At 26.0% G+C, this 13,321-nt stretch overlaps 1 protein-coding gene across 1 annotated transcript in view; it reads right to left on the reverse strand.

The window, feature by feature from the left end:
• Window positions 1-3,162: 3,162 nt before the first annotated feature.
• LOC111624401 (zinc transporter ZIP8-like) overlaps window positions 3,163-13,321 on the reverse strand; it is a 40,202-nt gene continuing 30,043 nt past the window's right edge. Inside the window, exons 3-8 of the mRNA XM_023367231.1 lie at window positions 9,538-9,707; window positions 8,527-8,598; window positions 5,445-5,642; window positions 4,937-5,150; window positions 3,777-3,964; window positions 3,163-3,709 (exon numbers count right to left, since the gene is read on the reverse strand). Coding sequence (XP_023222999.1) covers window positions 3,464-3,709; window positions 3,777-3,964; window positions 4,937-5,150; window positions 5,445-5,642; window positions 8,527-8,598; window positions 9,538-9,707 — 1,088 coding nt within the window. The 3' untranslated portion in view covers window positions 3,163-3,463. The remainder of the gene's footprint in view (window positions 3,710-3,776; window positions 3,965-4,936; window positions 5,151-5,444; window positions 5,643-8,526; window positions 8,599-9,537; window positions 9,708-13,321) is intronic.

The raw sequence follows: 13,321 nt of genomic DNA on the forward strand, positions 1-13,321 counted from the left end.
AATTTCATTTAAATATAAACAATTTAAAATAAAATAAAATTTATTCAAAATTTAAATAAAATCACTAATGATTTGTTTGTTCTTTTATTTTCTACGTAAGCCTTTTATTACATTTATTCTGAATGGCTCCATTTTAAGAAATCATCAACTGTATGCTCTCTAATAGTCAAGCAAATGTTTGTATCAACAATAAATAATTGTTTCATCTTGTTAAAAAAATAAAAAAACTTGTTTCATAACCAGATGAAAAATGAATATACAGTACTTCCAATATAGATAAACCAAAACCTGGATACACAGTCAAAAGTATAATAGTTAAATAGGAAATTTATTTTGTTGTACAGTACATCTTACATAGAAGTGAAGTAATTAAATATTCAAATTGCACAAGAATCTTATAATATATAAATTTATAAAGTGAAAAATTCTATTAAATTCAACATTTAGAAAAAAATAATTAATTCATTGCAAAAAGCAGTAAAAATAAAAATTTTCATCCTAATGTCTTCATTAAAGGAAATCAAATCTAAGTATTGTAATAAAACTGGAGATTTACTTTATTTTTAATAAATTGGAAACTAATTTCAAAACATTTTTGAAAATAAAATACACAAAATATTTGTAAACTATTTTTAAATTTGCCTTGATATTATTGTAGTTTATGTACTGTATGTAAAAATGTTTGTTTGTAAAAATATTTGTAAAAATAAAAATTTGTAAATTTCACAAAATTTCAAATAATGAACACAACTCCAATTTCTTAAAATAATAACAAAAATCTGCTTTATTGTCAACACCCATATTGAGTAGCACTCTCAAATAAAGAAGAATTTTGTTATAAAAATAATCTTATACATTAAATACAACTACAACAAGTATTTTACTTGTTGTAGTTGATAAATTAAAAATTAAAAAAATTTCTAATTAAGTGAAGTAATATTGATTATACTGCAATCATAATCATTTTAGTAAGATAGTAATTGTTCCCAAATTTAATGACAGTGATATTAACTTGGATATGACTTACAAAAGCAACATTAAAATTAAACTTTGGTGATTATCTGGTTAAATTATTTCATTAGATTATTATTGTTGTATTTGAGAAAAATAAATTGAATCTCTTAATTCTCTCATGTAAAATAACATTAGTTAAACTTGAAATAGAAAAAGAAAGATTGATATTTTATGTTGAAAAATTAGATATATTAAAGCAGCGGTCCCCAACCTTTTTATCGCCGCAGACCGGTCGATGCTTGATATTTTACCCACTCACGTGACCCACTGAGGGGGGACGTTGATTGTTTATATTTTAGATTGATTTAATTTAATAATTTTAATTTAATTGTATTTAAACATGTCTTCAAAATAAAATATGGTTACACCAAAAACTGAATATAATGTGATTTAACATTTTAACTTACTAAAACATTAAATCAATGAGAACCCTGAGCTTGTTTCTTTGCAACAAGACGGTTCCATCTGGGGGTAATAGGAGACAATGACACCTGAAGTGTGTTTCTTATGTCTAGTTTATTCTGTTGTTCTGACGTCCATTAAAAGTCGCACAAACTGGAGAGAAATACACCATAGAAAATAAAATGGAAATACCAGTAATTTAATGTTCCTTGGGCGGCCCAGTACCATTTGATCCATGAACCGGTACCGGTCCGCGGCCTGGGGTTGGGGACCACTATATTAAAGAATTCAATATTTATACATCTGACAGTTTAACAAATAAGTAATTGTATAGAGACAAAATAAATGCTGAATTTTTTCACATCACAGCCAACAAAATTATCAAATAATTGATAGTGATATGATACAACTTTACATGCACACTATTTTTGTTTTAATTATTTAATTCTTGACAAGTAAAGACAAGTTTTTAAATTAATTTTTTTATAAAAGTGGAGAAAAACAAACAAATACTACTACTTATCATTTACAAAAATCTTAATAAATTCTTATTTTATATTAAAAAACGCATTCATCATTTTTGAAGTGATTAAGACTTAAGTGAAACAACATAAAACTACATGGATGATTGAAAAGGTAAAGACTTGCACTGTCTTTAGGAGATGAAATTTGGGGAACGGTATATTGGATTATTTCCCTATTTTATCATACATCACCAATGTAAAAAATTTTTTGGATTACAATATGTCATTAAGTTTCTAGCAACAGATATAATTAATTTTCATTCATATACTTATTGCTGAAAATTACTTTGTAAAATGTCACGATAATAATTGTCTAATAATAAATATATTATTGTAATAACCATGACAATTATTTTTTAAACAGATAAGCATTTTCATCTCTCATCACTGAATTAATTTGTGATATATGGAGTTCAATTTGGTAACTGGAGAAGGGCACTTTTTGACAACATATGGTATCTTCAAAATTCATATGTAATTAATCTAGATTTCCATTGAGATTTTAAGCATACAATCACAAAGAATACTGCACACAAAAAGAATTTAATCCATTCAAATTATTTCTCTAATGAGAATATTTTAAAAACAACAAGTGGAAAAAAACTAATACATCAAAGTTTAATATGCTTTTCAATTACTTAAAGTATAAAAGTATGTCATTACATACTATGCAAAATTTAGATAAATTTTATTAAATATTAAAAAATCAAAAATAAAACACTTTGGAATGAGATCAAACTATGCAAATATAAATAAATAAAATTATTCTAAATAATCTTCTATCTGTTCTTAAAGGAAATTCTACACACTACTTCCAAAAAATTATTTATGAAAATACTTTATCAATGTTAAACTTTATAAAAATGAATTTAGAAAAACTCTGAGATCATTATTTCAAACAGATTTTAAAATAAAATTATTACAAAAGTTTGCTTCTAGTCTTTGGTATAATTATATTAATTAAATTAACAACCATGAGGCAGATAATAGTGAGGGCTTATCAGACAATGATGGGCACAAACACTCAGGAATCAAAGTGAAAACGTTTAATAAACACAAAAATGACTAATTTATTAAACATCTTCACTTTGATTCCTGAGGGTTTGCCCATCATTGGTCTGATAAGTCCTCACTATTATCTGCCTGGGTTGTTGATAACTTAATTAATGTAAATTTTAGAATGTATATACAAGACACAAAGGTGATTCCAAAGTACAACAAATACATCCTGTACATTTATTAAGTTTTACAAACAGACTGAAACTTAATACTGCTTCTTAGATTTCACATTATTATTAAAAACATCACCTGAGTTTAATAAGTTGTCAGATATTTAGATTCATATTATATACTTCAGGATGTCCATTACAGTAAGGAATATATAAATATTTAATAGCATAAAATAACACTTTCAATAATATATAAATATATAGTTATATATATATATATTAAACATTGTTAAAACTTCAATGCACATGAAGAGGATTCAACGATAGAAAAACCTGCCTTTAAGTAAATTTCACTCACATCTGATAAAATACTCTCATATTGTAATGATCATCTCCCATTGCCTTTAGTACTTCGCTTAATTTTTCTGTCGTCGTGTTTTCAGATCCAATGTCAAAATTAATGTTTTCACTATACCGAGCCATAACAAATAATACTATTACACCAATTATAATGCCAATATTTTGTAATAGAAAAACTTTCAGTGTCTTTTTTATTCCTTCGTTTTGTGCTGCATCTAGAGCATCATTGAGTTCATTCATCTGAAATTAAAAATATTACATTTAGTATTTTAAAAATTATAAGTTATTATACTAATTTAATACTTACCATTCCTACTAAAGATATGTAAATGAACATTCCTCCTGCAAAAGCAAATATGTAGTGACTTCCTTCAGCTAAATCACCTAGTAGTATCCCAAATACTAATCCTAAATAACATGTACATGCTGATATAAAGTTATACATTAAAGCTTGTCTCATAGTCATACCAGCACCCAATAAAACAGCAAAGTCGCCTGATACAAAGAAAATAAAAAAATAATTTAAATCATATTCTAAAAATTTACCATTTCTAAAGCAGTTATATTGAAGTTTGCATCAATGAGGGCTTGAATTATTTGTCCACTAATACCTAAAAAAGAATTTTTTTCTTTAAATATTTCATACAGTCATAACAATAATCAGTAAGAATCAATAGATAAATTATGTATTATAACATTTTTAAAGCCTATTTTTTTTCCTTATAACAATAAACAATAAACTGCCAAACTCCAAAACATAAAACAAAAATAAAAATTTAATATCAGAATTTTTATTACAATTTTTAAATACAATGACTTTCAATTATAAATTCAACTTTAAATGAAAATTTTACTTAATTAACAAAAGAAACAACTTTTCAAAACATTATCTATTATAAAATTTTACATATTTTTAAAATTACTAACTACTATAGAATTTAAAATGTAATCTTCTTAGTCCTTTGCCCTTTCAGAGGTCATGGTGATGATATGAATTGATGGCTTTAATTATATCCTTCCACTTTTCATGGTGTTGTGCTATCTGGATGGCCTCATGTGCTGTATGTCCTGTAATCACCATTACTTGGTCTGCCCANGATATTCAAAGTATGTCCCATATTCTATAAAATCTTTCCATGAATTCCATAACATATTGCTTATGATAAAATTGTTATAAAATTATTTTGACAATATAAAGCATTGTATTTTGAAAAATTTTTTGTTAAAATATGTCAAACAATTTTATATTGCAACAAGATTTTGTTTAGAAATAAAACTGAAAATATTGATTATGATTTTTAAAAGTTATCAGCACATTTTATGCTTAATTATCACTAATTGTGTATAGTTTTTCTCATTATAAAAATTATGGCTAGCAAAACTTTAGTTCAAACACCATTGATATAAAATAATAATAAATGTCATTTTAATACAAATAGACTGTTCTTTATTTTTAATTAAATATACCTAATTCATGTGGAAATTCTTCACAGAGAACAGCCACTGAAATACTAATTCCTGAGAGTATACTTTCTGAAAATGCTGCCCCAATAGATAATCCGTCAATAAAATTATGAAGCCCATCTCCAAATATAATCATCCAAGCAACTGTTCCAATAGCACTATCTTGACCTTGCACAAAAGTAATTTCATGATTATGATGATGCACACTGGAATGTACCTAGTAAAAATAAAATTTATTTATAAATTTACATACATAGGGCTTAATTTTAGAAAATATTAAAAATGCAATTTAATCAAGAGTTGATCAAAATAAAATTATTTTCAGTCATTAAAAAAAATTTGAATTACAGTATTTGTCAACAACATTAAAAACTTTTATAAATATAAAACTTTAGATCAACTTTTTCATCTCCTATTAATAGCACTTCATTCTTAGATTAAATCTAATGAATGTGCAATAAATTTAATAATGATACTAAGAAGATATTAAATTTATTAAATTTTTTCTTACTTGATCTGAGGATGAAGTTAATTGTTTCACTTGATCATCTGTCCATAAATCATTCTCAGATATTATTTCATTTAATGAGTTCTTCCCCTTAGTACAATTGGAATTGCTATCATTCAGAGAACTAATTATTCCATTCACTGTTGTAATATTTGTACAGACTACAGGTGAAGAATCTTTTCTTTCTTGTCTTGAATTTTTCTATTATTGATATGAAAAGAATAATTTTAACAATAGTATATTTAAAGCAAACTTAAATAATAAATGAAAGAATGATGTTATATATTCAAATTTGTCTTTGATTATAATATATATTTATTCAATAAGTTACATACCATCAATCACAAATTTATGTAAAACAACAAAGATCTACAAGAAACATTACTAAAAGAGGGGTGATTCTTTTTTTGTATAAACAGTATTTCTGGTGCTTTGGTATAATGAGTATTCATTCATGTTAAATGATTAAATTAACAAAATTGTTCATTCAAAACACCAATAAAGCAATATTTTAATATTTTTTATCAACAGAAAATTTAATAATTAACAATATACTGAATGTAATTTAAAATAAAGATGAGGTGTACTTAAAACTACATCTAATAAAATCTAATGATTATTTAATATACAGATATATCTTGAATCACAACCTTGACATATGACTATTTGAAGTTACAATGGTTATTAGTCATGGTAGCTATATTGGCAAATTCAATATTATATGCATATTCAGGGTTCATTGACAAGTTGTTCTAACTAACCAAAATTTTTTTGAACAACTTAATGTACTTCTGAAGTGGTCAGGCAGACAACTTCACTTATTTTCTCATATTTTAAAAATTTTTGGGTTTTGTGTATATGTTATCACATTAAATAGTAATACATACTCTTTTTAATAGAGGTAATAATAACAGTAAACCAACCTAATTTGTCCACAGAAAGGCTGATTCTTCCTCAGAGAGAGAGGACAAGGTCTCAGATATTTTAAATCTGAATTACACACAAATACAGACACTACAGGAGTTTTTCAACAAAAGGGAAGAACTATCACAATTATACAAATCAGCAACTCTTACATAAACTGCAGAATATGGCCACCATAAAATACAAGTATATGAGTAATAACTCTTACAGACAAAATCTGCACCAGAAGTCAATCCAGGTCAAGAGTAGAGGCAATTGTCCATTTTCTTCAAAGGCACCAGATGTGCCCTTTACACCCTTTATGTAATCATAAATAATGAGAGTTACTATACTTTCCTACCTCCTCATTATACAACTTACTTTGTAAAAGAAGAAATAGTGCATCACAAGACAAAATTTGAATACAAGATGCTGGTTTCGTTTACAGCTGAATCAAAAGGACAGAGCCATTTTTCATGAAATCAAAAAGAACCATAAAACCAGAGCCGTAACTAGGGTATAGCCAATATGACCCTCACCATAGGCACCAATTTAATAAAGGTGCCAACGAGAAGATTTTGAAATAATACGCATTCGAAGTTAAAAAACACGAAAAAAATTTTATTTATATTTATATAGTATTTAAATGTCATTAGATAATTTTTTTTACAATAGCATTTTTTTAGAATAAAATTATTATTTTTTAATAATAAAAATTAAAAAGGCGNCAATGCTGTTTTATATAAATTGTTTGTTTTCAAAGTATACAATAACAGTTTCATGTTTTAAGATATAAATTTACTGGTGATAATTACATTTATTATAACAGACAATATACTTTAAAAATGTGTGTGTGTGTGTGTATATGTAGACATATAATTTCATAAAAAGTAACCATTATAAAAATTACAGTAAAAAGTACTTGATCAATTCACATTTCTATGCGTCATTACATGCTGCAGCTGTATCAGTCATAAACTAGATATAGGTTATTAATGTTCTACATAGTATTGAATTTATTTCACCTATATTTGCTAGATAATTAAATACAAACAAAACCTTTTATCCAGCAACAGAACTTTAACTTCTGTTACTGGATAAAAAGTTTTGTTTGTATTTAATTACTCCATAATTTGTGAAGAACATAGTTATAATTTGCTAGATAACTGCTTCTAATACAAAATATTATTATTATTGTTATTTTGTATTAGAATATTAGAGAGATGATAATATTTTGTATTAGAAGCAATTCTACAAGAAACTTGGAGTCAACAACATTATTATTGTTACTATTATTACTAAAGTTATAAAATTTTAATTTTTAATAATATGGTTTAATTTTGTAAAATTAATAATAAATTTATGCCATCATACTTTCATATTCATTGCTCAAAAAAATATATATTTAAAAGCATATTAAATAATGTATATGTTACCAAATATAAATAAAATTTACATCAAAAAATATTAATTATAAAAATATAAAGTATATCTGAATAAATATATTATACTGTACCAGAGGCATGCGGTAACATTTGATGATAGGGAAGCTGTGCTGGGCCTGGATAGAATCATTGGAAGCGTTATATGATATTTTGGTGTGGTACAGGTGTGTTTATGTCGCTTGGAAGTTCTTCAAGTTTTGTGTTCTCTATTGTATATCTTCCTTATTGATGTTCAACATTTGTTTAAACTGTTTGTTACCNATATGAATTAAAAAAACTGAACGTTTTTTAATTCAATCATATGAACTTTGTTTTAATACTCATTCTTACAGATTATTAGTAATAAAATCTTGATTTTGCAATGTTTAGATAACAAATTGAAAAGATATCTTACAAAATAGGCAATAACTCAGTTCAAAAAATAAATAGACATGAAAAAAATTTATCATCATTTAGAATTCTATAGTAGTATTTGCATTTATGATTTCCAGGAAGAAGCTTCTACTAAACTTTTTTCTGCAAGTAATACTTTACCAAAGAAATGATGATAACTAATAATATTAATCAAATTAAAAAAGTTAACCTATTACACATATACAAGAATTAAAATATTTAAAAATTAAAGAAGATTAGCATTAATAAATTTTATAAATTTCATAATAACAACTTTACAATAAAAAAATAAAAATTTTCATGTTTATAGACCTTCTTGGAACTTCAGGAAATAAACTTTAAACTGTATCTAGATTGGCATTCAAGCCTTTCAATACAAACCATGACAGACTTCCAGTTTTCTTATGACTTTCCACCTTATTAAATCAAGTAACTATATGAGAAATTATACCTGTCAATTCTAAAACCATAAATAAATAATACTTGTGCAAATTCTGTTATATGTCACATTCACTTATTATAATAAATAAGGCTAGATAATTATATATATATGCTGCTTAGTTTTATAGAAAACTAAGCTTAATCAAATGAATAACTAATAGAATTCTATCATTTAATTATGTTGCTTAGTTCTTATAAGTAGAGACACATTAGAATTAATGAGTTATATTAAAATTTTAAAATTACATGTATTAAAATGTTTTAATGTGAGCAAAAACTGGATGTAACCAAACAAACTAAACTTTTAATTTTCTTTAACTTTTTAAAAAACTTAATCCATAAATATATATAAAACATTTAAACAAAGCCATATCAGAATCAGAAAAAAAGCAAACTTTAATACACTAAGTGTTTTCAAGATATGTTATTCCCAGTCTTAGATTGTTATAAATTCAAAACTTAACCAATCTAACACTTACTGGACATTTAAAGTTTTATGAATGTTGCAAATGCATTCTTCCAAATGAATGCACATTTTTGGCAAATTAAATCAGACATCCAATTCCTAGTATAAATAAGCAAAAAATGAAAATGTTTGCTCATTTTGAAAAGTACTTATACATTAAAGGTTTAGTTTCACGATTAAAATTTATATTCTTAATTTCACCTTTTATTAACTTTCAAAAACACTAAAACAAAACTTCAGAAGATTTTTAATAAATAGTAGTCCATTTAGTTTTCTTACAAATATATTAATTCTCACATTTCATATTGAATGTTTGAGAATTAAGTTTTTAATTTTTGATGATAATTATTGGCAAAATTTTATCACAAAGTTTAAAATAATTCTAAAACAATTAATTAAAATCACCATAAAATAACGCACAGCTATTTGTATAATAATTGAAACATACCTGAGGTATTAAGTGAAAAATTGCACTGCTAACCAAACTTCCAACTGCTAATCCTTCAAACACCATCAAAACTGTTTGGTAAGCATTTTTGTTTATGAGGGGAAGCAGCACTACACCTACTAATGAGCAGCAACTGATGATGGTAACAAATAAAATACCAAATCCCCATACTGAAAATAAAGAAATCTATATACATAAATATATTGCTTAACACAAATTTTAGTATGCTTTTAATTGGTGCTACTTTATTTTGTAAACCATAAATGATGCAACTTGTACATGACTGATGCACACACAATGGAACAGAATGGCAAATGTTTCATGAATGCTTAAAAGAAATCAATCAATTTTGATTTAATTTAATCCTAAAGTCCAGCAAAACTTCTTTACTCATGTGAATGTTTTCATCCACATTCCATTAAATATCATCAGGCTATAAAAATGGAAAATGGAACTGCAATGTTCAAAAATTTGAATGCAGTGAGTTGTCATTCATTTATTGGTGGAGATGTTTCTGATCTGGGTGGTCGCTGATTGGAGGAGACACTTTCCATATGAACCTATGGTTTATGGGTGGTAAAGGAAAAATTCCATGGGTTGGGGAATGTGTGATCATCCTTAAAGTTGATTGCCTTCTTATTCAATGCTGCCTTGTATATTTCAAGCAGCTCAAGGTAGCACAGTTATCTCCTGTCAGACAGTCAATGGAGGATGCTGGTCTTATCAAAATGGACCTCCACACTCAGGTCAAAAGTATAAGTTAACAATACAGTAGAACACCAACTGCTGAAAATGTCTGTTTGGTGTTCTTTTATGATGTGGTAAGGGATCTGTCTTCCAGTAGCTCCAATGAATGACAACTTGACACATTAGAATTTTCAAGCATTGCGGCTTCATTTTCCATTTTTACAGCCTGATGATGTCCAATGAAATGTAAACAAAAACATTGCATGAGTTAAGAAACTTTGCTGGACTTTAGATTATGAAGTAAATTAAATTGAATATAATATATCAAGCATTTATCTGTCATGTTTTATATATATATAAGTTTTATAAGAGTACTAAATAGTTTTCTTTTCAATGAGAAAACTTTTCTATCATCATATAACTGTATAGAAATTTCAGTTGAAAATGATTTGAAAGAGTTATTTTACACTTCTTAAATATTTAAATACAATCAAATCTCTGAACAATGGCCACTGACAAGAAACATGAAAATTAGAAATGACCTATGTTGACAGGAAAGCTGAAATTACATAGATCATTTAAGTAAAAAAAAAAAACATTGAAGTGTTCAAAGTATGAGGTACCACTGTAAAGTTCAGACACAAAATTGAAAAAAATTTGCCTTGGAGTTTGAATGAAACTTCAAAGTTCAAATTGCACATGTAGTGAAAAAATGAACTCAAAGTGTCAAGACAATCTGTCATATGTCCAAGCCATCTCTCACTCTCATGTTACTCTTGTATGTTTTCAGTGCTTTTTTTCACTTTATTTTTGAAGTGATTGGTTATATATACTGTGAATTGTGTATTATTTGTCAATTTTTAACAATTTCTTTCTGCAATTTTTCTTCATCAACAGCTTTTGGGTGCATCATATGTTTTGTATCTCTTAGTTCAAAATCTCTCAAACAGAACTTTTTAAAACTGCATTTGACATGTTCAAAGTTTAGGAGAATCTTCCCCCATACACAATCACAATTATTTTTACTGTTTGTACTCTTTTCCAAAACTCATAAAGCATAATATGACTGATATGCTTTTTATCTGAAGACATTTTACTTGATTTTATTTAAACAAAATCTGAAGTGGAGTTTATGATATGTTAATAAATGAAGAATAAAATCACATTATATAATAAATAATATGCTAAATTTTACAAGTGTTATAATTAAATCTGGCATCTTAACATGATGCCAGAGTAGACAGTGTGGGACCAGTAAATGCAATTTTCATTTTATTGCACAGTATTTACATATTTTATTTAAGGTTTTCATGCTTAAATTTATTATTAGGGTATTTAATTGTGTTATGTTTATATTAAATAATGTCTATTGATGTTTTAAGTTTATCAAAATGGATATTGTTCAGGGTCTGGAAATGGATTAATTCACTTTTAATTATTTCTATGGGAAAAATTGATTCGGTCTTTGAATGATTTAGAGTTTGAATAACCTCCTGAAATGAATTAAATTCAAAGTACAGGGCAAGCAAACCACTACTTTTTAAGCATTTGTACAAAAATTTTGTAATTTTATACGTAATCCTTCTCTAAAGCATAATGATCTTTTAGGAGTTCTTTGCACATGTATTTTTACATACATTTGATTGATCTTTTACTGTAGGCTACAAAATATGTTAAAATATGTGAAAAACAAACATTGTCCTCTGCTGGTGACAACTGAAAAAAATTCTTCAAATTCTTCTTAAACACCTAAAAACAGTCCTTGGTATTGAAATTTTTTAATCATCATTATGGACAGCGATGATAGACCATGACAGACTTCCAGTTTTCCTAAGACTTTCCACCTTATTGAATCAACACTGTTCTTTCTTTATGTAGTTTAAATTTAAGTCAAAGCCTATAATAAAAAATTGCTCTACATTGTGTTTCTAGAAGTCCTATGCATATTAAAGAACTTTCATAGAAATTTTTTTTATGATTGTCTATAATGTTCCATGTAGTTACCTTGATGTTTATCAAGAAAAATTAGTTTTTTTGTTTACAGCCAAGTTTATTTAATCATATAAAAAACCAATAGCCAAATTACTCATCTTATGAATAATAATTACATTTATACAGCACATTACTATTTTCTTGCACCATTTTGAAGGCAGTGCCCACCAGTAAAAGAAGCTTGGAGATGATAAAATAATAAAAAAATTTTATTTTTATATTTAAAGAAATAAAATTTATTATCACAATACCTTTCGAATACTTATGATAATTTTCATAAAACGATCACTTAGGAAAAAGATATATATTCCAACAAATATAATTAATGCTTTCCATAAATATCCATGTTCAACATCTTCACCTAATAAATTAAATGCCTAAAAAAATTATAATTTATTAATAAATTTTATTTTAAAAAAATCATCATGTAAACAACATTAATAAATTATCTAAAAATTAAATTTTAAAAAAATATAAACTTTTAAATAATTTTGGCAAGTTTTCCTATTTAATAATCTGAAAATAAATAAAAATTTCTAAACTTTGAATTTAGGGCAGGGGTGTCCAACCTTTCTGTTTCTCTGGGCCACATTGGAAGAAGTCATGGAGTTTTGGGCCACAAGTATATTTTGACCCGATCCTTAAATATACAAGTATATTTAAGTATTGTATTAACATGTCTAAATTATAGTAATAAGTATTAAAAGTTTACCACAAAAAAGAATATTTTTAAAAATTGCTTTTACAGACACTTTCAATTTTTATTTAGAAATAAATAAATTCATTTATTATAAAGGAGACAAACAAAAATTTATTTGAAAAACACAAATATTTGTTTTATTTGGGTCTCTAATTAATAAAAAGCGACAAGACAACATTTTAAAGTGCATTTTTATTCAACTAATATATTTATAAATAATATGTAGCCCAAAAAGTAGCCAATGTGCCAACTGATATTTTTTACATCAAACTAATAAAAGGGTAGCCAAATTTGGCGCAAAGTAGCCGAATCTTGCAACGCTGGAAGGAATACTATATAAAGCTGGAGTTGAGACTCAAAGAATTATAGACTCAATGCGGGGAAAGGAGAAAGAGGACAAAAGAT

This window comes from Centruroides sculpturatus, unplaced genomic scaffold (genome assembly GCF_000671375.1).
Source record: "Centruroides sculpturatus isolate CEXI.00-Female unplaced genomic scaffold, Cexi_2.0 scaffold405, whole genome shotgun sequence".
Lineage (NCBI taxonomy): Eukaryota > Metazoa > Arthropoda > Arachnida > Scorpiones > Buthidae > Centruroides > Centruroides sculpturatus.